Source organism: Pantherophis guttatus, chromosome 18 (assembly GCF_059756535.1).
Source record: "Pantherophis guttatus breed Tessera chromosome 18, ASM5975653v1, whole genome shotgun sequence".
In the NCBI taxonomy this organism is placed as follows: Eukaryota; Metazoa; Chordata; class Lepidosauria; order Squamata; family Colubridae; genus Pantherophis; species Pantherophis guttatus.
In genome coordinates this window covers 12,550,486-12,574,282 of record NC_142080.1, presented here as the reverse complement: position 1 = coordinate 12,574,282, position 23,797 = coordinate 12,550,486, and the positions used below count along the sequence as shown (strand labels likewise).

The 23,797-nt window shown below is 45.6% G+C and overlaps 1 protein-coding gene across 6 annotated transcripts; it reads right to left on the bottom strand.

Moving 5' to 3' along the window:
- Positions 1 to 19,435, bottom strand: LOC148111592 (uncharacterized). 6 transcript variants are annotated; one of them, XM_087880786.1, is made up of 12 exons: positions 19,320 to 19,431; positions 18,733 to 18,922; positions 17,741 to 18,214; positions 16,646 to 17,494; positions 15,179 to 15,264; positions 10,908 to 10,981; positions 10,550 to 10,759; positions 9,542 to 9,627; positions 7,256 to 7,555; positions 4,635 to 4,732; positions 3,581 to 3,647; positions 1 to 176 (listed from the first exon to the last, which is right to left on the bottom strand). In XM_087880786.1, the coding sequence occupies exons 4-9, from the start codon at positions 16,681 to 16,683 to the stop codon at positions 7,504 to 7,506; spliced, it is 546 nt and encodes a 181-aa protein (XP_087736912.1). In that variant the 5' UTR covers positions 16,684 to 17,494; positions 17,741 to 18,214; positions 18,733 to 18,922; positions 19,320 to 19,431; the 3' UTR covers positions 1 to 176; positions 3,581 to 3,647; positions 4,635 to 4,732; positions 7,256 to 7,503. The 6 variants fall into 6 exon arrangements, with proteins under 6 accessions (XP_087736912.1, XP_087736913.1, XP_087736915.1 ...); XM_087880787.1 differs by having other exon boundaries at positions 16,646 to 18,214; positions 18,775 to 18,922; positions 19,320 to 19,435; XM_087880789.1 differs by lacking the exons at positions 4,635 to 4,732; positions 19,320 to 19,431 and adding an exon at positions 13,738 to 13,841.
- Positions 19,436 to 23,797: the final 4,362 nt, after the last annotated feature.

Below are 23,797 nucleotides of genomic sequence, written 5' to 3'. Positions count from 1 at the left end.
CTGGATATGAGGGAAGGACGGCGTCTGGTGAGCGTTTTCTCCCCGGAGCCCTTTCCCTCTCGGGCCTCCTTGGCAAGGGAGGGGGCTCTTTCAGGCCAGGCTCCATCTCCCCCTGAGAAGCCTTCAGAGGGGTCCTGGCAGATGTCCTGCGCACCAAATCAGTATTGTTTCATTCACTGCAACAAAAAATTACATCAACAGAAAATTATAGCAGAGATTGATATTTTTATTTACATGCTCTGGATTTGCATTATTATTATAGCTTGGTCTGACATTGGGTTTTTAGTCCTATTAATTGAGGCTGTACTGTATCCCCACCCCCACCTCCAAATAAGAGACATTGTTTATAAAATGACAAAAAATGAACCCATGTTTTATAAAGGCAAAGAAATAATTACGCTAAAGCAAGTACCTAAGAGAATAAGAGAACTAAGAAAAGAATATTGGTTCCTAGCCACATTATTAAATAAACGGCATATACCATTTAGATGGATAATACCGGAAGGAATGATGGTGTCGTGGCAAGGGAAAAAAATAAAAGTGGATTCACAGCACAGAGCACAGAACCTGCATGACCAAATGATGGGCATAGAAGGAGCAAATAGTAACAGGGAGGAACCGGAACGGAGGACTTAAAGGACACAAAAACAAGAAGAGCGAGAAAAACTACTAGAGGAAGGAGATAAAGAGGAAGAAGGGGAACCTCAAGAGGAAGAAGGAGTGAAAAGAAGAGCTAAGAGAAAGGACAGGAAGTAATAGGAAATATCGCATAGTAGAACCACAAAGGAATGGAACAAAATTTTAAAATCTTATCATTAAATGTAAATGCTCTCAATTCTCTGGCTAAACGACATCAAATTTTTAGAAAAGTGATAAAACAAAAAATGGATATTGTGTGCCTTCAAGAGGTACACATAAGAAAACAAGATGAAAAATACTTATTACGTAAAAAATTAGGGGAATCATTTGTAACACTAGCGGAAGAAAAGAAAAGAGGAATAGTGGTGTACATTAAAGAAGGAATAGAGTGTAAATTGAGATATGCAGATTCAGTAGGAAGAATATTGATGATAGAAGTAAAATTTAAATATAAAAGTATGTTATTGGTGGTTATCTATGCGCCGAACAGTGGACAATTAGAATTTTACAAAAAAAAGTACATCAAAAGATAATAGAAGAAAAAATAGGGAATATATGTTTGATCGGCGATTTCAACGCAATTGTAGATGTAAAAAGGATTATAGCAGTGATCAGAGTAATAAAAAAAAGAAAAATGTACTGCCTAGAACTTTTATGGATTTAGTACAAGAAGTGAATTTAATAGATGGTTGCAGATTTTATAATTCCGAGGTAAAGAAATTCACATATTATTCTAACCCCCATAAGTCCTGGTCCAGAATAGACATGGTTTGGGTAACCAAGATACTTATGCAAGAAATAGAAACAAATGTAAAATTTATGCAAGCACAAAATTTAAGAGAAAATTTTTATATAATGTTTTACAGATGGCATTTAGATCCTAAAAAGTTGGCTTGTATGTATCCGAATTTGCAATCTAAGTGTTGGAGATGTGATTGTGATTATCATATATGGTGGACTTGTAAAAAAGTTAAAGCATTTTGGATTAAAATATGGTGGATTATCCAAAATATTCTTAAAAAGAAGATAAAGTTTACCCCACAATTGTTTTTCTTGGGTATAATTGTACGGTTATAGAGACTAAATGGATTTTAAATTTAATAACTGCAGCTAGACTTTTGGTGGCGCAATACTGGAAGAAGGAAGAATTGCCTACTATTGAAGAGTGGACATTAAAAGTGGCAAATTTGGCAGAAATGGTGAAAATTTCAGCATATTTGAAAGATCACTCACAAGAAAAATATATATTGGAATGGAGAAGATGGATTGATTATATTCAAAACAAATATCGGACTAAAAAGTATCAAATAGCTTATGAATGAATGGAAAAGTTAAGAGTATGTATATTTAGTTAAGTAAAAGGTGAGTTAAAGTGTCGAGGGGGGGATAGGAATCTGTAGTTAGTTAGCTTAGCTTAGCATATGACTGTTAATTGTTTTACCTGTATTTTGTTCTGGGAAGTCCGGGGGGGGTAGAGGGGGGAGGGAAAGGAGCGGGGGAGGGGAAATATTTGGAAAAAAAATTCTTGTTTGTAAAACTTTTCAATAAAAGAAAACAATTAAAACCCATCCACACCATTCATGGGCAGATCTCGCCAAATCGCAACAAAAATGTGGTGGAAGAGTCCTTTGACGTGAGTGTTTCTAGTAGGTATCCCAATCATGTCAGGAAGTTCCTGGCCTCCTTCCTTTGCCCAGGATGATGTTGTTAGGCTTGCCAAAAGTAGGTCGTTAGGAAAGAAAGACCCTCCACTCCGTTTTATTTATTTATTTATTTATTTTATTAAATTTCTATACCGCCCTTCTCCCGAAGGACTCAGGGCGGTGAACAGCCAGAAGATAAAACACAGAGATACAAAATTTAAAATAGATTAAAACGAATTAAATAATTTGGCTGAATTTTAAAATACCCCATAATTAAACAGATTAAAATTTGTATTTAAAATTTAAATTTAAAAGAGGAGAAGATTTAGGCCAGGCCAGCTTGATGAAATAAAAATGTTTTAAGCGCATGACGGAAGGTGCGCAGATCCGGGATCCTCCCGGACACTTGGTTGAAGTGTCACTTGGTTGAAGTGATAGGTTTTTAAAAGAGGAATTAGTGGTTGCAGCAAAAGCCGGCTAGAACTAAAGCTCCTGGTCAAAAATTTGCAAATTTCTCCCCTTCTCACCATCCCATCCACCGACCCCGACCGGTCCGTCTTCAACCAATGGTGTGCCGAGGAGGTGTTTGGGGAACCGCTCAGATGTTTGGTGCCTCTTGGTGAAGTTTGCATTCTTTTCTCAGGCTTTGTGGACTTGAAGACTGGAACAGGCTGGTTCTCACACCTGTGGTTTCTTTGAAGCCTGTTACACGCCCTCCCTGTAGGCCAACTCTACCCTGTCCGTGACAATTGCCTCCATCCTCTCCCCTAACAATTGGTGGCAGGACGCCAGTGAAGTGCCAAGTTGAAGATTGCAGTTCTGACATTCTGCCCCCTTTTTCAGAGATGTTAGTCCTGCAAAAATGCTTAAAACGTTTTTCTTTCATCAAGCTGGCCTGGCCTAAATCTTCTCCCCTTTTAAATATAAATTTTAAATACAAATTTTAATCTGTTTAAATTATGGGGTATTTTAAATTCAGCCAAATTATTTAATTCGTTTTTAATCTATTTTAAATTTTTGTATCTCTGTGTTTTATCTTCTGGCTGTTCACCGCTCTGAGTCCTTCGGGAGAAGGGCGGTATAGAAATTTAATAAAATAAATAAATAAGGAAACACAAATGGGAGGGGAGATAAAGACAAATACGAATGGAGAGTTAACTGATGTTCAATGAGGTTTCAGGGCTTTGAAGACTGGCATAGGCTGGTTCTGTTATGTATAAATGCCCACCATTCACCATCCCAGGTATGATAAGGGTTAACTCTACATCCACCTAGATCCTCCCCTGACCCCTCCTTACCTTAGCTCCGCCTCCCAGGTACTTAAGTCATGGTCCAGGAGTCCAGGGGCCACTTCCAGCTAAATACCTGTAATAGAAACATTGATCAATAAAGAGAATTGGTTCACTGCATCCTGTGTTTGGATTCATTGGGTAAGATCCTAGAAATCAGTCACAGGTTGGTAGCAGAGGACGGTTTACCCGCAACTCACAGAGATGGCAGAATCAAGAACCCAGACAGAGGCAGAGAAAAGAATGGCCACCAGAGCCTACATCAAACAGATGAAAGAACTGCAGGCTCTCGAAGGTGCCACAGCAAGGACCACCACAACTGAAGGTGATGGAGACTACAACCCGAGTCCACAACTCAGGGACGAAGGGCCAAGAGAAGAAACCTACTACTGCGAAAGGGCAGAGCCACCAAGCAATGAAGAATTCCGATCCACCATCCTGGGGATGATGGAAGCGACTGCCAGCAAAGAGGAGCTCATCGCGAAACTCCAAAGCCTACTCGAAAGCAATGGAGCAGCGATGAGCACCCAGCAACAGAGAGAAGAAATCCTCAGCCCGGCAAGAGGAAGGTATCCCGAAGCTGAAGCTCCGGACGTAGAGGATTTCATTTCCGCGCCATGCTCTCGGTGGCCATCTTGGAATGGCCAACAGCCAATGGGAAGCTGAGATTCAAATAGAATGGCGGGAAACAGCGAGAACCCCAACTTCGCTGGGGAAGACCCCCAAAACAGCACCCAAGCAAGATCACAAGCCTGCGGGGGCTCACCCATCGAGCCCGAAGCAGACGAAACGATCGAAAACCTGGCTGCAGCACTCGGCTCAGCACTCAAGTCCCCAGGAGCCAGGAAGAAACAAACCGACGCTCAGCACCCCCAAAAGAGCAGCAGGGTAGCCACCGGAACTCTTGCAGCACGCCAGCAGACACCACGTGGGACAACGCACCCCAAAAACTACACCCAAGACCCGGCCACTTGCAGGACTGAATACCTGCAGGATTCGCACTCGCCACCCGCCGCACCAACTTCCCTAGGCCGCGGAATGAGGAGAAGAAACAATGACTCACCAACCACGCGGCCTCCACCAGGCTTCCTGGCCCATCCGGAGGTCCTCCAACGTCGCCCAAGATCCACCGCCTGTCAGCCTCAGTTTTGCCTGCTTCAGCTGCCATAAGAAACCGCACTACCAATTACAGACTTGCTAAAAAGGAAAGGGGAAGTAGAGCCCAAACCCTCGAAACCACTAGAATGGACTATGGACTGTCAAGCCGCTTTTGAAAAATTGAAACAGCTGTTTGCGGCTGAACCAATGCTCAAACACCCCGACATGGAACAACCTTTTGTAGTACAAGCTGACGCCAGTGACGTAGCTGTAGGAGCAATACTCTTGCAAAAGAATGAGAACGGGATATTACAACCCTGTGCTTACACGTCCCGTAAACTATCAGAAACGGAAAGGAGATGGGCCATATGGGAGAAAGAGGCGTTTGCAGTTAGATGGGCGCTGTTAACATGGAGACAATTTTTAGAAGGGGCGAAACACCCTTTCGAAGTGTGGACTGATCACAAGAATTTAGAGGCATTAAAAACACCATGCAAACTATCACCAAAACAGGCTCGTTGGGCCCAACATTTCAATCGTTTCAATTTCACCCTACGTTATCTTCCTGGTGGAAAGAACTTCATGGCGGACGCACTTTCCAGATTGCCGCAGTATAACAGCATCAAGAAGGAGGTGGTTCAACCTATGATCCCCTCGACACAATTGGCAACACCTGTCACTACCAGAGCGCAGGGAAAACCCGAACCAGAACTCTTGGGGGATTTACTCGAAAAATTGCGAGAAGCGCTAAAAACTGACGAGTGGTTTAAGAACCACTCGAATGAATGCACACTTTGTGACGGACTAGCTTGGGTTGGATCGAAATTGTATGTTCCGACCACATTAAGAACAACCGTATTGAAATATGCTCATGATGCCAAGGCCGTGGGACACTTTGCGTTTGTCAAGACTCTACATCTTGTTAAGAGACAATTTTGGTGGCCTGCACTTAAAAAGGACATAGAGGCATATGTGGCTAGCTGTCCAGTATGTGCCTCGGCTAAAAGACCTCCAGGAAAACCCCCTGGATTACTGCAAGGTGTGGCCAGACCGAATGCCCCATGGAAGGAAATATCTATGGGTTTTATTGTGGACTTACCAGAGAGTGAAGGCTGCACTGTCATTTGGGTAGTAACTGATTTGTTTTCCAAACAAGTACATTTCATCCGTTGCTCAAAGATCCCTTCAGCAAAAACCCTTGCAAAACTGTTTATTCGGCAGATTTACCGGCTACATGGATCTCCAAGGGGTGTGCAATTTACTTCCAGTTTCTGGACAGAGTTTTTGAAGTTGATAGGCTCCGCCCAGGGACTGAGTTCCAGTCACCACCCTCAGACAAATGGGGTCTATGAAAGAACCAATGGGGTTCTAGAACAATACCTGAGGTGTTACGTAAATTACCAGCAAGACAATTGGGTAGACTTGTTGCCATTTGCAGAGGTGGCATATAATAATTCCGTACACAGTAGCACCGGATTCACTCCTTTTAAGGTCGCTTCGGGCCAGGATTTCGTACCCATTCCCGAGCTACCACAAGATGATCCCCAGAATCCCTCTTTGATGGATTGGATTGAACAATTAAAGAGCACATGGGCAGTGACTCGGAAGGCATTAGATGAGGCACACCGGGCCCATAAGGCGCAAGCCGATAAGAAAAGGTCCCCAGCTCACATTTATAAAGTGGGTGATAAAGTTTATTTATCTACTAAATATTTACAGACTACCCAGAAGTCGAAAAAACTGGCCCTAAGTATGTAGGACCATTTCGTGTGATTAGACTGATTAATCCAGTAACAGTTGAATTGGAAGTGCCAAAAACGTTGAGACGTATACATCCTGTATTTCATGTTAGTTTATTAAAACCTGAACACTCATCTCCCCTGAGGGCTGATCAAAGCACCCCTCCAATTCCCATTCTCATAGAGGGGGAGCAACATTTTGAAGTTAAGGAAATCTTGGACTCTAGGAAACACCATGGTAAAGTCCAATATCTGATAGCCTGGAAACATTTCCCTTTGTCTCCGGCTGAATGGGTGAATAAACGGGATGTCCGAGCTCCCAAGAAAATACAGCAATTCTATACCAAATACCCAGATAAACCATAATTATTGTATATATTCTGTTTCTCTCTTTTTTCCCTTTCTCTTATTTAGGAATAACTTCTCTTCTGCAAGAGGGGCCGAATGTCAGCCTCAGCTTTGCCTGCTTCAGCTGCCATAAGAAACGGGGGGAGGGACTAGTAAAGGGGGCGAAGGGGGGGAAGGTGCAGGAGGTGTTTTTTCCATTGTAGGACGTGTCTTCCCAAGAAACGAAAGTGAATCTCCAAAGGGGCCGGCTGACCAACTGCCCTACATTCCTGATGAATGACGTTGCCAGACGTGATGCCACCTGACCTTTGGGAGACCTTTGGATTGGATGATGGTCAATGGACATGGGGGGGGAGAAGCTTAGTAGATGCTATTTCGCGCATTTTGCTCACTTCCAGCTTTACCTGGGTTGCGATCATTTCATATTCAGTAAAAATACTAAGCTCTTTAAAATGATTGAGTTTGGGTTTTTCTTTCCTGGATATTGAAGGAAGCATACCTGACACCGCCGCTACCGTGCCGCTGAATCCGGGAGATCCTCGACTTACGACAGCCGCCGCCACCGTCTCCAGGGATCCTCGACCTGCGACCGCCTCACCTCCTCGCCTTCTTCCAGCCTTCGCCCAAGATGCAGGGGCCCAGCCATGGCATCCGACGCCCAGGGAGGGCTATGGGCCCGCCAGGAGCGAGCCCAGCCCCCCACCAGCAGGCCTAGGCCTAGGCCTGAGAGCAGCAATAAGGAGCTCCTCACCAGACGACCTCCGGCGCGAAATGAGCCTCGCGCATGCCCAGTCGCCACCTACAGGAAGTACAAGGAACATAGAGATAAGTACAAGGAACATAGAGATAAGTACAAGGAACATAGAGATAAGTCAGTTCAGACTGGCAACAAGCATTCCCCCAGCATATTGTGAGTTCACTCACATAAAGAACCATGGACAGCAACAGACTGTAAGTAATATAACTTTCACTGCTGACAATTACAAATTGAAATTAGATGGGGCCAATCTTTTGGAGTGGTACCACCAACTACAGATTGCTTTTCTGAAAGAAAATATGTTGTACTTATTTGATGACCCACCCAAGAAGCCATGGACTTTTGAGATTGACTGTTTGCACCACAGGGCTTACTATCTGCTAATGTCTAGCTTGTCACCCAGCATTTACCCCAGTCTTGGCCACCACTTAACCGTGGCAGAGATACTATAAAAAATACTTAATTTATTTTACAGTAAGAGTGCAGCCACTACAACCAAAATATCCAGGGAATTTTACTCAGCCAGGCATAAGGCAGGGACACCCATGGGGGAACATATACTCAAGCTAAACACCACCAGGGCAGAACTCATACAAAGGGGGGAAACCATTTCTGATAATATCATGAAAAGCATCATCATAAACTCCCTAAACCCCAGTTGGGAGAACTTTATCATGCAACTGGATAGTCTCAACATAGAGCACCTCTCTTTAGAGACGTTATCCAACAGGCTGATTGCGGAGGACAGCCTGAGAAGGGAACGCTCATCAAGCCTCAGGGAAAGCAGACCAACAAAAAGGGTAGACTTCCAGACCAGGGACCAAGATAAGCCAGAATGTTTTAACTGTGGGTCTAGGAATCACTATAGGAGAGATTGCCCAGAAACCAGAGGGACAGGGACCACAGCTACCATAGGGAAAGGCAAGGCCGCAAACCAGGTTACTCAGACAGGCGCTCCCCAGAAAGCAGGTTCAGGCACAGGGACTCACCCAACCCCAGGGACAGGAGAGGATATAGGGATAGCTCCAGGGATAGTCAGACTGGGTCACTATACGAACTTAGAGACCACCAACACCCAAACACCCAGGCAAAAGGAAGGAACACATGGTTCATTCACTCAGGAGCCACCAATCACACCACCAACAATAGGAACATACTGGAGGCATTCACACCTAAGGAATACCACATCAATGTAGCCAACCAGAACAAGGTATTGGTGAAAGGAGAAGGGAGCGCACACATAGATGGAATAGGGAAGATAGAGGGGGTACTATTCATCCCAGAAATACCCCACAATATATTAGCAACACTCAAACTAAGTAAAGACTTGGGCATTGAGACAACCTTCAGGGAAGGGAAAGCATATATGACCAAAGGAAAGAGAAGCATAGGAAAGATCATCATAGAAGGGGGACTATCCTACTTAGTGCCCCAAGAGCACTCAAACACTAACTCAGAAAGTAACGAGAAAGGGACAAGCATGCCCACAGAAAATAGAGGGGGTGAAGGAGAACACACCGCAGGAGGCAAACCCACCACAAACACAACACACAAAGGGAAACCACATATTGGCAAACCCATTCATGATGGGTGCGCCCACTTACTACACAGAAAACTAGGCCACGCTAGTTTTCCAATGGTACAAAAGATGAATGAATCGGCCTACCCGATAGTAATACATGAGGACAACAAAGCAGCCATAGACATATCCATGGCAGAAGCAGTAGGCCAAAGGTCCAGACATATAGACATTAAGCACAAACATGTCAGAGAATTAACAAACATTGGTTTTATTAAGGCTGTACATTGTAAGACCGCCGAGCAAGCCGCAGACATCCTGACCAAACCTCTACCCAGCAAACAACATGCCTACCTTACGACTAAATTAGGGGTACGGGTACAGAATACGCAAGCAGGTCCTGTCAGAAATAAATGCCTTACTCATGCCAGGGGTCAATAGGGACACAGTAGTGCAGGGGTTAACTACAATACTCACTTGGTCAGTACCACCCACTGACCACTCCTTACCTGAATCTCTGCCCACAAGTATAAAAAGTAGACACACTCTTCCCCGACTTCCACTTCCAGATGCAGTATGTGATGTAATGATGAACCTGTAAATAAAAGAGACTTATTCAAATGATTGACTCGTGCCAGTTATTGGGCCTGATCCATGGATTCTGTAACAATATGGTAGCAGAGGATGGTTTTATGGCCCAATAACTCCCGATCACGCAATGAGGACACATCGCTGCCAACGAGATGGCAACGACACCGAAGCAACGAGAGGGCAACCCAGCGGGATCGCCAGGGAAGGCAGAAACCTCGATCGACCCCAAGGCCACCGCAACAGAAGAAAAGGGGGAGGTCAAGAAAGGAAAAATAGCAGACCATGATGACCGGGAGGAAGAAAGACTACGACTCGACGTCCTATGATTACTAAAGGAGCGAGCCAGCGACAAGAACCTTCTCGCGGACCTGCGAAGCTTCATAATGGACCGCGATGTGGCGAGGAGCGAGGAAGACTAGGATCCGGAGCTCGAAAAGCTGAACTCGGTGAGTGGATCGCCCCAAAAAGACCCCACAGCAGTCACCGAGCCGCGAAGCCCCGCTCAAAATTTGAAACGGCAGCCATCTTTGACCACGTGGTCAGACAAGATGGCCGACTCCCGTCCAATCGGTAGCCAGAATTCAAAATGGCCAGCGCGCGAAAAATACCCGACCCTAAGCGGCGAAGAAAGTGACCGGGGTGAGGGGACAGAATCCGATTCGGACTCCAGATGCACCCCGACCGAGTGGCAAGTCGATAAGGCCATGAAGACCCTTGCCGCCGCCTTCAGCCCAGGCCTCAAAATTGCAAAAGGGGAACCGGAGGGGCCCAAGCAAAAAGGAAAGAGAGGAGAGGGGCACCGGAACACCCACCCGAGGACTACCGATGCCCACGCCAGCGCGCCAACCCCCCTACGCACCCCAAGGACACCGCGCCTCCGATCGCCCAGGCCACGCACCCCAGAACGCAGGGATTGGGGCAGCTACCTGCATTCGTCGCCGGGACTCCAACGCCATCAGGATCTTCACTTTGACGAAGCCGCTGCAAGACGACACCTTCCGGAGCACACCTGGACCCCCAAGACCGAAGCCGAGGCCTACCTGAGAGATAGAGACCTCTACGCCGGAGCTGCAATGAACAGGTCCTTCCACGATGACGGCAGAGCTGAAATGGACTTCGCGCATGCGCTGTTTCACCTAGAGGAAGAAAAAAGAAAAAAATTACAGAGAGGGACTTTTAAACTGCCGGCAAGCGTTCCCATGCCGTACTGCTGTTATAGGCACATAAAGAACCATGGACAGCAGCCTGCAGTAAGTAATTTTACAAATAATGCTGGGAACTTACCAAGTGACTTTCCAAAGTTGAGGATGGATTGGGGCAATATCCTAGAGTGGTCACAGCAGCTTCAGGTGGTGTTCCTAAAAGAAAACATGTCACATTTTATTAATGACCCCCCCAGAGAGACCATGGACTTTAGAGTTGGACTGTATTGCACCATAGGGCATTTTACCTTTTAATTTCTAGCATATCTGCCACAATTTACCATAGCATTGGTCACAATCTCACTGTGTCAGAAATCATACAAAAAATGTTTGGGTTATTTTACAGTGAAAGTGTGGCAACCACTACCCAGATTTCCAAAGATTTCTTCTCTGCCAGAGTCAAACCGGGGACCCCCATAAGCGAGCACCTGGTGTCCCTAAACGCTACCAGGGCAGAACTACACCTTAGGGGGGAAGTCATATCAGATCAGATCATGAAGAGTGTAATAATTAACTCTTTAGATCACTCATGGGACAGCTTCTTAGCACACTTAGATACTGTTAGTCTAGGCCTCCTGTCCGTTGAGAAGCTGTCTAACAAACTGATCGCTGAAGACAATCTGAAAAGGAGCCGCTCTGGTCCCTCCAGAGAACATAAACATGAAAAGAAAGTAGCCTTCCAAGACAGGCAGCATGGCGTAACAGAGTGCTATAGCTGCGGGTCAAGGGGACATCTCAAGAGAGACTGCCCCAAGAACCACAGAGAGAGAAGCAGACCGGAATATAGGTTCAGACAGACAGAGAGACACACTTCTGAAGAGAGGTACAGACGCAGGGACTCACCCAATCCCAGAGACAGGAGGGGGAACAGGGATAGTTCACGTGACAGCAGAACAGGATCATTATATGGGATAGGGGAGCGCACCCACATAACATGTCAGGATGGGGAGGCCAATTCGTGGCTTCTGGACTCTGGGGCCTCCAACCACACGACCTATAACCAAAAACTGCTCTCCTCATTCACAGAGGAGAATTTTTCAATCAAGGTTGCAAACCAAAGCGAGGTTAAGGTAACAGGCAGGGGGGTAGTTACGCTACCAGGCATAGGGAAAATAGAGGGGGTATTACTGGTCCCGGAGATACCCCACAACATATTGGCTGCATTAAAACTCAGTGAAGAATCAGGGATCAAGGTAACCTTTGCAGAAGGGAAGGCTCACGTCAGCAAGGGTAAAGAGGGAGTAGGTAGAGTGACAATCAAGCAAGGGCTACCATACATAACATTCCATGAGAATAACACACCCAGCATATACACCAACTCAGAATACACGAAGGACACTAACCAGGACAAAGCTGAGGAAGAACAGGTGAATGAGAGAGAGAGACAGAGAGTGAGGAGAACATGACACATGAAACACACTCCACCAAACACACCCAGGGAAGGCCATCGATAGGCAAACTCATGCACGACGACTGTGTTCACTTACTACACCGGAGACTAGGGCACGCCAGTTTCCCCGTAATCCAAAAAATGGCCAACTGTACCGAGGGCGTCAAAATAAAGAGTTGTGAAAATTACCTTGAGTGCTCGGTGTGCTAATGTTCTAAGCTAAAGGTCAAACCCAGACCTAAGAAATCCTCACGCGCCACCAAACAAGTATTCAATTTAGTCCATATGGATCTGGTGGGGCCCCTAAGGCCATCCATCAAATACAAGAAAAGATACTTTCTCACCATCGTAGACGATTATAGTCGTTATGGCTTCGTCTATACTCTAAAACAAAAGGATGAGGCCTTCCAAAAATTCAAAGAGTTCTACAAAAGGGTAGAGACTCAAAACAACACACAAATCAAACAAATCATGACAGACAGAGGATCTGAGTTCCTGTCAAAGGATTTCTCTCATTGGCTCAGATCCAAAGGCGTGCTTCACTTTACGTCGTCCCCGTTCTCGGCCTTTCAGAACGGTGTCGTAGAACGACGGAATTCCACGCTACAGACTATGATCAGGTGCGCTTTAGAGGACGTGGGAATTGGTCAACATTTTTGGTCTGAGGCCTTAGTTTACTCAAACTACACACTCAACAGAACCTGGTCCAGTGTAATAGACAAAACGCCATACGAACTCATGTACAACAAAAAACCACAGATAGCACACCTACATGTATTCGGCGTAACTGCTGATGTCCATATACCCAAACAGCTGCGCAGGAAGGGGGACAAAGTATCCAGGAGACTGAGATTTATGGGGTACGAGCCAGGTACCAAGGGGTTCAGATTTGTGGACAATAACGACAGATTCGTGATCTCTAGGACAGCGGTATTCCATGAACAAGCTAACTGGTCCAGGATACACCTCAACGAGGTATCCACCAGGCAGGAGACTAGGCCAGACGAGCAAGTGCAAGATAAACACGAAACGGCAGATAGACAGGAAAGGAAGGAACACAAACCCAAGCTCCAAGGCATCAAGGTTGAGGAATGGAAAGGGAATCACCCCAAGATAAGTGTAGACTCACTAACACAAAAGGAAGCCAGGTACTTACATGACACCGAACAAACGACAGATAGGCCAGTCAGATCAACCAGGAACCAATTACCAAGAAGGTTAAATGACTATGTGATGCACATACACACGAACCATATCACACCTAACTCATATGAAGAGGTATTGAGACTACCACAAGAGGAGAGGTCGAAATGGGAATCAGCCATGGCCAAGGAAATGGACAGTCTGAGAGAGCTAGAAGTTTACATTCCAGCCGAGGTTCCAGAGGGCAAAAATACGATAGGTACCAGGTGGATCTTCAAAATCAAGAACCTGGAGGGTGGCCAAAACCTGTACAAGGCTAGGCTGGTTGCCCAGGGATTTGCCCAGAGGTTCCCAGAAGACTACACTGACACTTACTCACCAACTGTAAGGACTGAAAGTGTCAAGAGTGCCCTGGTCATCGCTTCCCTGCTAGGACTAGAGGTACATCAGTTCAATGTATAGACAGCTTACCTGCATGCCAACCTAGATAAGGAAATATACGTTAGGGCACCACAAAGTAAAGAGACCAACAGGGGGGGACACCTGGCTACTTCACAAAAACCTATATGGACTGAAACAATCCGGCAAACGCTGGTATGAGTGCCTGGTTGAGGTCCTGAAGTCAATGGGATTTACAGCAACCATAGCCGACAACTGTTTTTTCACTAGGAGAGAGGGGGATTCACCAGAATACATCCTAGTCTACGTGGACGACATACTTTACATCAGTAAACACGAAGGGAACCGCAACGCCTTCGCCAGTAAACTAAGTGAACACTTCACATTAAAATACCTAGGGAAAATAAACAGATACCTAGGCGTGCAGGTCAACGAAACACCTAAGGGCTTTCAACTGTCCCAGAAAGAAAAGATAGAAGAAATACTACACAAATGCAACATGGCAGATGCCAAGGGGTGTGAATCACCCATGCAGCCGGACTTCCTAAAATATACACATGGTGAATCACCCGAGTTTGAAGACAACACACTGTACAGGTCAGTCATAGGCTCTCTTTTATATATCGCCAACTGGACCAGGCCAGATATTGCATTATCAGTTAATCTATTGTCCAGGCACATAGGCAAACCCACCATGTACCACTGGGACGCTGTAAAGAGGGTACTGAGGTACCTGAAGCAAAGTGCCGACGCATGTCTAGTCCTAGAACCAGAGCCGTCCAATGAGCCCGTCCTCTCCTGCTATGCTGATGCTGACTGGGCCGGTGACACCAAAAGCTGGAAAAGCACATCAGGATACGTATTCTACTTGAACAATAGTCCGGTGCATTGGTACACGGGTAAGCAAAACTTAGTGGCCACTTCAACCACAGAGGCGGAGTACATATGCCTATCCAAGGCCGCAAACAACCTCATCTGGTTTGACGACCTACTCGCCAGTGTGTGGTGCAAACCTGCGTATCCGATAAACATCTACGAAGACAACAAGGCCGCTATAGAAATCTCCATGGCCGACGCGGTAGGGCAGAGATCCAGGCATATTGACATAAAGTACAAGCATGTGAGACAGCTCTCTAAAATCGGATTTGTAAAGGCCATACATTGCGACACAGAAGAACAGACTGCAGACATACTCACGAAACCACTACAGGGCAGGCAACACTCACACCTGGTATCCAAACTCAATATCCGCCCTTGGGCACCATTTAAACAGTCAGATCCACAGCCACAGGTCAGGCATTTAGAGGGGGATTTGTCAGAAATAAATGCCTTACTCATGCCAGGGGTCAACAGGGACACAGTAGTGCAGGGGTTAACTACAATACTCACTTGGTCAGTACCACCCACTGACCACTCCTTACCTGAATCTCCGCCCACAAGTATAAAAAGTAGACACACTCTTCCCCGACTTCCACTTCCAGATGCAGTATGTGACGTAATGATGAACCTGTAAATAAAAGAGACTTATTCAAATGATTGACTCGTGCCAGTTATTGGGCCTGATCCATGGATTCTGTAACAGGTCCAACTGTTGGGCATTTAGAGGGGGATTTGTTATGGATAAATGCCCACCATTCACCATCCCAGGTATGATAAGGGTTAACTCTACATCCACCTAGATCCTCCCCTGACCCCTCCTTCCCTTAGCTCCGCCTCCCAGGTACTTAAGACATGGTCCAGGCGTCCAGGGGCCACTTCCAGCTAAATACCTGTAATAGAAACGTTGATCAATAAAGAGCATTGGTTCACTGCATCCTGTGTTTGGAGTCATTGGGTAAGATCCTAGAAATCAGTCTCAGGGAGGGGAGAGGAAGAGAAAGAAGGAGGGAGGGAGACACAGAAGGCGAAAGTGAGGGAGAGGAAAGGTTAGAGGGGAAGAAAGGGAGGGAAGGGAAGAGTGAAAAAGAGAGAGGGAGGGTGAGAGAGAGTGGGAGGCGAGAGGGAGGTTGAGGAATTCTCTAAATGGAGTAATTCATTGAGTAATTGAATTCACATCATGATTTCTCTAGCTTGGTGATTTTCTTCTCCCTAACCAGCAGATCTCGTCTGAGCTCTCCATATTTGCTCTTTTGGGAACTTATTCAGCTTCTCTAAACTGGAGCTGAAGGTGATGTTCAGAGAGGCCAACACCTACCTGCCCCGTCCCGATCTAAGAGAGAAGACCATCGGGAAGGTTTTCTTCTCAGAGGTGAGGAGACCTTGGGATGCACCCCAATATTCTGGACAGCCATTGGTCTGAGGTTGTAGAGCAGGGGTCCTCCAACGTTTTAAAGAGGGGGCCGATTCATTTTTTTTGCCTTTCTCCTTCCTAAGCCCCCGTTTAAATTGTTTTTAAAGACTTTTAATTTGAAGGAGTTCTTTACAAGCCCAGAGCTGCTTTTCCAGGCTGCACCGGCGAGATCACCCCTCAGCTGGCCCTCAGCTGGCCTTGCAGCTGGCTCGCTGGGAGATAAGGCAGTTAGGGGCGGGGCAAGGGGCGGGGCTTAATCACACCACTCCGCGGGCCGTATTCTTTGCCCGTGGGCCGTAGTTTGAGGGTGCCTGTTGTAGAGGGTCTGCTGCTTGAGCAGGGGGTCTCCAAGGTCTTCTGCTAGTCTGTTAATCGGTGGAAGGGCTTCCCTCCAGAAGTTGTTGGTGGGGAAGGTGGGAGGGAGGGAAAAGAAGGGAGGGAGGGAGGGAGGGAGGGAAAAGAAGGGAGGGAGGGAGGGAGGGAAAAGAAGGGAGGGAGGGAGGGAGGGAGGAAGGAAGGAAGACTCAATGACCACAATTTCCTTTTACTCTTTGCATTATAGGCAGTTTTGTGTTCTTACAACTATCATTTACATTACCTTTTGCCATACTGTAGTCCTCGACATATGACTGTCATAGAACCTCCAGTGGTCACTAAGTGACTTCAGCAGTCCTTAAGCCAATGCCGTGGTCGAATACTTAGGATAAACCAGATCTTTCAGTGATTTCCGTCTAAAAGTTGTCCTCGATATACGACCACAACTGAGCCCCAAATTTCTGTTGCTAAGCGAAAGTTCTTAAGCAAGTTTTGCCTCATTGTTTGACCTTCCTTGCCACAGTTGTTAAGTGAATCGCTGCAGTGCAGTTCTTACGGTGGTCAATCTGATGAATTAGTGAATCTGGTTTCCCCATTGACTTGGCCTATCAGACGGTCACAAAAGGGATCACGTAACCTCGAAACACTGCGACCGTCATAAATATGGACCGGCAAGTACCCAAATTTCGATCACATGACCATGAGGATGCCACAATGGTCTGAAAGTCTGAAGAATGGGCATGTCCCTTTTGTCAGTGCCGTTGTGACTTTCAGTGGTCACTAACCGAGGACTGTATTTTCTTTTTCTCTCCCCGTAAGGGCTGAAAGTGGCATCTTTAGTCGAGGCTCTCGGGGCAGTTCCCTTCCTTGGCTTGGCTAATGCTCCGTATCTCCACTCTTCTTCCTCAGCTGCTGTATCACCCGGAGGTTGGAGACTTCTTTATGACGCCAGACGTTCTCGAGGTTCTCCTGGAATGGATGATTCAGCCGTATCCTCTTATCCAGATCTTTAGCGTGAGAGGACTGGGATATGTTCTTCAGCACCCCTTGGAGGTAAGAGATGGGGGGCAGGAAGTGAGTGGCTTCCAAGGTAGTAGCAGGTGTGGCCTCACTCTCTGGGAAGTCTTCAAGGCTGGGGAGGACAGAAGAAGGAGAAGAAGACAATCATCAGGAACAGGATGGACTCAGCTAGAGCGGTGTCTCTTCTACAAAGATGGGTGCACCCCTGGAAGATCTGAAGGATCAAGTAGATCCTCTTGGAGAAGATCTCAAAGCAGAACAAGAGGAAACAGATGGGAACTGATGAAGGAGAGAAACAACCTGGAACTAAGGAGAAATTTCCTGACTGTGAGAACAATTCATCCTTGGAACGACTTGCCTCCAGAAGTTGTGGCTGCTCCATCACTGGAGCTTTTCAAGAAGAGACCAGGCAGCCATTTGTCCAGCATAGTCTAGGGTCTTCTGCTTGAGCAGGGGGTTGGACTGGAAGACCTCCAAGTTCCTTTTCAACCCTCTTCTTCTATGCTCTTTGGGCTTCTCTTGTGTTTGTCATGATCGCTGCGAGACTCAGAGAACTCCAGTGACCGTGTTTGATTGCTCGTTCCTTTCCCTGCTTCCTCCAGAAGAACATCTCAGGGCCAGTTTTCATGCCGGTCATCAACTGCGCTTGTCACCCAGAGAAGAGTGTAGCGAAGGAAACTCTCCGGACCCTTCATTTCCTCCTTAGGCATCTTGCTGCGGACATCCATGCATTGAGGCGGTCCATCTAATTCCTCTCCTGTTGAAATATTTTCCTGACGAAAGTCAACCAAATCACGACAAACTGGTTTCCCCTCCTCTTTTTTAATTATTTCTGTAAGAAATAAGAAATGAATGAAGGAATCAATAAATACATGAGTGAATGGATGAATAAAGGAACGAATAAACAAAGGAATAGATGGATAAATGAATAAATAAATGAATGGATTAATGAATAGATGAACCGATGGATGGATGAATGACTGGATGGATAGATGGAAGGATGGATGGATGAATATCAAAGCTGTTCTGGCGAGGAAGCCCACAGATGCCTCTACTTTCAGTGGTGCATTTTGGGGGGTGGGGGCTTATGCCAAATTTTGCTCCAATTTTTTTTTTTTTAATTTCTATACCGCCCTTCTCCTGAAGGACTCAGAGCGGTGAACAGCCACAAGATAAAACACATAAATACAAAAAATTTAAAACGAATTAAAAACGAATTAAATAATTTCAGCCCCCACCAGTTTGCCCACTGCCTCCCACCAACCAGGGCATGCCTGCTCTTGATGAGGAGACCCCCCGAGGCTGACTCTTCTGCTCAGCCCCTTCCCCCTTCCCTCAGGCCTGGCCCACCTCTAGATTTAAGGAAAGCAGAGCCGCGGGCTGAGGGATTACTGCAATGGGCATGGTAGACTTGCTGTTTCTTCTCCCGATGGCTTTGGTGCTGGGGTCTTGATCCTGAAGCCTTTTGAGGAGGGGCTTCATGATCTTCAGGTTAGCATAGGGGTCTGCGGCCAGCGCCTTCCATAACTCTCTGGTGCTTCTGTGCAGGTGGAAAAATGGATTGGGGGAAAAATCAGATTCTTTCCCCATTTTCGAAGAGACGGCCAATCCAGATAGATTAAATCCCCCCCACCAACGGAAGAAAGGATTAGAAAACAGATGGCCAAATGAACCGTTTTAATACAAACAGGGTGTGTCTAACTGATGAGGACTTATAAGTCCGAGATAGATCTATCATAGTCTCCTTAGTCTCCCAATGAGCAGCAGAGTGTTTGCTGGCTGCCAGAAAAAAAAAAGCCTAGAAACTAGTGGATTGTGATTTCACTGAATTAGGGTTCCATAAAAATCTTGGTTTATGTAGGAAGAACCTGGCTAAAGAGAAATACACATAAAGCCTATGAAAAGGAAAGGAAAAAAAACAAAAACAAATACTGTACCTTTACAGGGAGGATACATGGGATGAGGGTGTGGCTAACTGAGGAGGACTTATAAGTCCGAGATAGATCTATCATAGTCTCCTTAGTCTCCCAATGGGCAGCAGAGTGTTTGCTGGCTGCCAGAAAAAAAAAGCCCAGCATCAGACGCTTGGCCACTGGTTCAGATTTATGACCGTTGCTGTGTCCCAAAGTCAAGCGATCACAGTTTGCGACCTTCTGACAAGGAAAGTCAGTGGGGAAACCAGATTCACTTAACAACCATGTTTCTAACTTGAGAGCTGCAGTGATTCACTTAACAGATGTGACAAGAAAAGTCCTAAAATATCTTTAAAAGGTCATTCCCATATCCTCTTCCCCCTCCCTCTCCCCTCCTTCCCTCTTTCCCTCCCTTCCTTCCTTCCTTCCTTCCTTCCTTCCTTCCTTCCTTCCTTCCTTCCTTCTTTCCTCAACTACTGTTTCTAACTCAACAACTGCAGTGGTTCACTTAACAACCATGGCAAGAAAGTTCGTAAAATGGGGGGAAATCCACTTAACAACTGTCTTGCTTCAGAACAGCAATGTTGGGCTCACTTGTGTCGTAAGTCGAGGACCGCCCATATATTCCTCTGGGTTGGTATCTCCCTGTGAAGGAGCCAGGGTTGCCAACTGATCTGATGGCAGGAAGCTTACGTTGCTCCTGGGCCTTTGCTGCTTCTTCTCTGCAGCAATGAAAGCCTTCCGAAGCACGGAAACCCTGGTCCACTCCCGAAGTTTGCTTTCCAAGGAAGCCCAGGCAGGTAAAACGTTGGCCGTTCCCCTGCCACATCTGCTGAGGAGTTGGCAAGCCACACCGCACCCTCCGTGGCTGAGAGTTCAGTGGGCCGTCCCTCACGGAGGGCCTCTGCGCCACCGGAAGTGCCAGGGACCCCAAAACTGGTCAAGGGGGGGAGGTTTCCAGGAGCAGCGTGTCTCCAAAATTAACCCAAAGGTGCTTTTCCCAGAATGACCCAGTTGGAAGTTGGAGCAGTGGTGAAATTCAAAAATTTTCCCTACCGGTTCTGTGGGCGTGGCTTGGTGGGCAGTTGACCGGGTGGGCGTGGCTTGGTGGTTATGTGACTGGGTGGGCGTGGCTGCACAACTGACTCACACGCAATGCAAAAGCTGCTTGACTTCACACAAAATGGCCCCTGCAACAAACAGGAACCTCACAGAATCACAGAGAGCTCAAAAAGAAATTATTACACTTTGCACAAAAATAACACAAAAGCTGCACAACTGACTCACACGCAATGCAAAAGCGGCTGAACTTCACACAAAATGGCCCCTGCAACAAGCAGGAACCTCATAGACAATCAGGCACAGCTGATTTCTCACAGCTGATTGGTAGTAAAAAAATGCTAAAAAAAAGTTTTAAAAAAGCTCCGATATTGCCTGGTTCAGCTGATTGTCGTACTTTTTAAAGCATTTTTAAACTATCGGTTTGGGCAAAAGGTAGCAATTATTACTATCGGTTCGGGCTCACCTGCCCAAACTGGTAGCATTTCACCCCTGCCTTGGAGGCCTTCTACTCCAAACCACTTCTTTTTTTTTATTAAAAAGTTTTTTTTAATTTTACACATATTTTCCCTTCCCTCCTCCCCCCTCCTGCCCAACCCTCCCACCCCCACCCCCCCGACTTCCCAGAGCAAATACAGGCTATAGCATTTAACAAACATATAAAAAAAACATAAGCTAACTATCTATAGATTTATCTCCCTTTTACACTTTAACTCCCCTTGTTCGTATCTGAATATAACTATTTAAACCGATTATTGTTTGAAAATAATCAATCCAACTTCATTCTTGTCCGTTCCTCAATAATACGCAAGTCTTCTTTCTTCCAGCATTGCACAATCAGCACCCAATTACAATTAACCATCACATCTCCAACCCTTACATATATTAACCCATTGACAAAATATTTTAACCAATCTTAAATAAACTATATTGTAAAAACCTTATTTGTACTTTTTACCCCATAAACTCATATTAATTCTTCCTGGGAACATGCCTTACTTAATAACTTTGCATAAACTTATTCATCTTATTCTCTACAAATACACTGCTTATAATCAAATAACATCTTCACTATTTGATATCTATAAAAAATATTGTAAAAGACCTTCCCTCAACCCTTGCACCACTTATATTTTCCTTATACCCCACAAGTTTATATTTATTCTTCAACAAAACATTCTTTATAAGCTTATATAAATTTTCAGCAAAGCATTCCTTAAAATTAACTTTAGTGTTAATATACTTCAGGACAAAAGTGAAAGTTTGGTCAGTAGCCCATAACAATTCAAACGTAAGATTACTTAATATAACTTTTCAAAACAAATCATGTCCCTAAATAAAAATCTAGTCATTCATTTTCACTACTACTATCCTCCCCAGGCAAAAAGATTGTAATTTTTCCATCTCGATTTTTTCCTGACTTTTTTGCGAACCTTCTTCTTCAGTCTTATTCCTCCATCTCATCATGTGGAGAAACTGACCGGGACATGTTCAGAAAGTTCAAACAAGGTATGCCGTATATATCGGGAAATTCCAACATTCCAAAATCAAATTCTGATTATTATTTTTTTACAGAACTTGGCTGAGGAAAGACTCGTAAGATTATGCCACCATCTGCTGGAAGAATTTGGAAAGACTTGGCAGAAAGTGGAGAACGAAAAGAAAGGAAACGGAAAGTGGAGAACGAAAAGAAAGGAAACGGAAAGTGGAGAACGAAAAGAAAGGAAACGGAAAGTGGAGAACGAAAAGAAAGGAAAGCCTTGGGGTAAGGTAGTCCTTGACTTACAACAGTTCATTTAGTGACCATTCAAAGTTACAACGGCACAGAAAAAGTGACTTAGGGCTGTTTTCCACAGCATTTCCCAGGGTCACACAATCCAGATCCAGACACTAGGCCACTGATTCACATTTACGACGGTTGCAGTGTCCCAGGGTGACGTGATCCCCTTTTGCGACCGTCTGACCAGCAAAGCCAATTCACTTAACAACCTTGTTGCTGATTTAACAACTGCAGAGATTCACCTAACAATGGTGGCAAGAATGGTTCGTAAAATGGGACAAAACTCACTTAAAAATGTCTCACTTAGCAACAGAAACTTTGGGCTCAATTGTGGTCGTAAGTTGAGGACCAACCATGTTTCAACGGTCATCAGTGTGAAAAAGGGACGTAAAACACTTTCTTCAGTGCTATTGTAGCTTCGAACGGACACTAAATGACCGGTTATAAGTTGAGAACTACCTGTCCTGATATTTCTATGCCTTTTTGGTCTGCCTTTCTCCACTTTGGGGCATCTACCATAATTAGACGCTATTCTTTTCTAAAGAAAAGAAGAATTAGGGGCGACATGATAGCAGTTTCCCAGTATTTGAGGGGCTACCCCAAAGAAGACGGGGTCCAATTATTCTCCAAAGCACCAGAAGGCAGGAGAAGAAACCACGGAAACTCATCAAGGAGAGAAGCAACCTGGAATTGAGGAGAAACTTCCTAAGAAAGAAGACAATTAACCAGTGGAACAGCCTGCCACCAGAAGTCGTGGGTGCTTTATCAGTGGAGGCTTTTAAGAGGACAAAGTTATCTTAGATTGTGTAAATTCTCCTGCTTGAGCAGGGGTTCGGTTAGAAGACCTCCAAGGTCAGGGATGAATCTCCTGGTTCGGACCAGATTGCCCGATCCGGTACCGATGGCGGCGGGTGGTTGGGAGAACCGGTAGCAAAAATCCCTGCATCCCCCCCCCCCCACACACACACACCATGCCCAGCTGACCCGCACGATCATCAGAGGCTTTTTTTTTTACTTTTGAAAGCATTTTTTCTACAAACTCTTCCGCCGAAAAAATGCTTCCGCCGATCCCAGCTGAGTTGCCTGATTGGCAGAGAGGCTTTTTAAAAAAAAATGCTTTAAAAGCCTCTGACAATCCCAGCTGTGTTGCCTGATCGGCAGAGGCTTTTCAAAGCATTTTTTTGCATTTGCAGAAAAAATGCTTTGAAAAGTTAAAAAAACAAAGTTGGCCATGCCCACCCAGTGACATTACCCCTCCCCCCAAGCCACGCCCAAAGAACCGGTAGTAACAAATTTTACATTTCACCCCTGTCCAAGGTCCCTTCCAGCTCTATTCTATTCTTCTTCTTCTATTCTCAAAACAATTTCCCCTAGGAGACGCACATGAATATATGATTATTGACAATGTCTGTACTGAACAACTCCCTTAATCCATTTAAAAGTCATTAAATCGATCACGGACGCAGGATGACCTGGTTTATGACCGGTCCAACTTACAACCTATGAGGCTGGGCTCATTCAGGGCTGAAAGTTGAAAGGACTGCCAGGAACAGATATGAGGAGGGGACCAGTGCTCGGCCACCTTCTGGCTTAACAAACTAAGTTGAGAAACGTCGCATGCTTTCCAAAGGAGATCAGGGCCCATGGGAAGACGCCTTTGGGA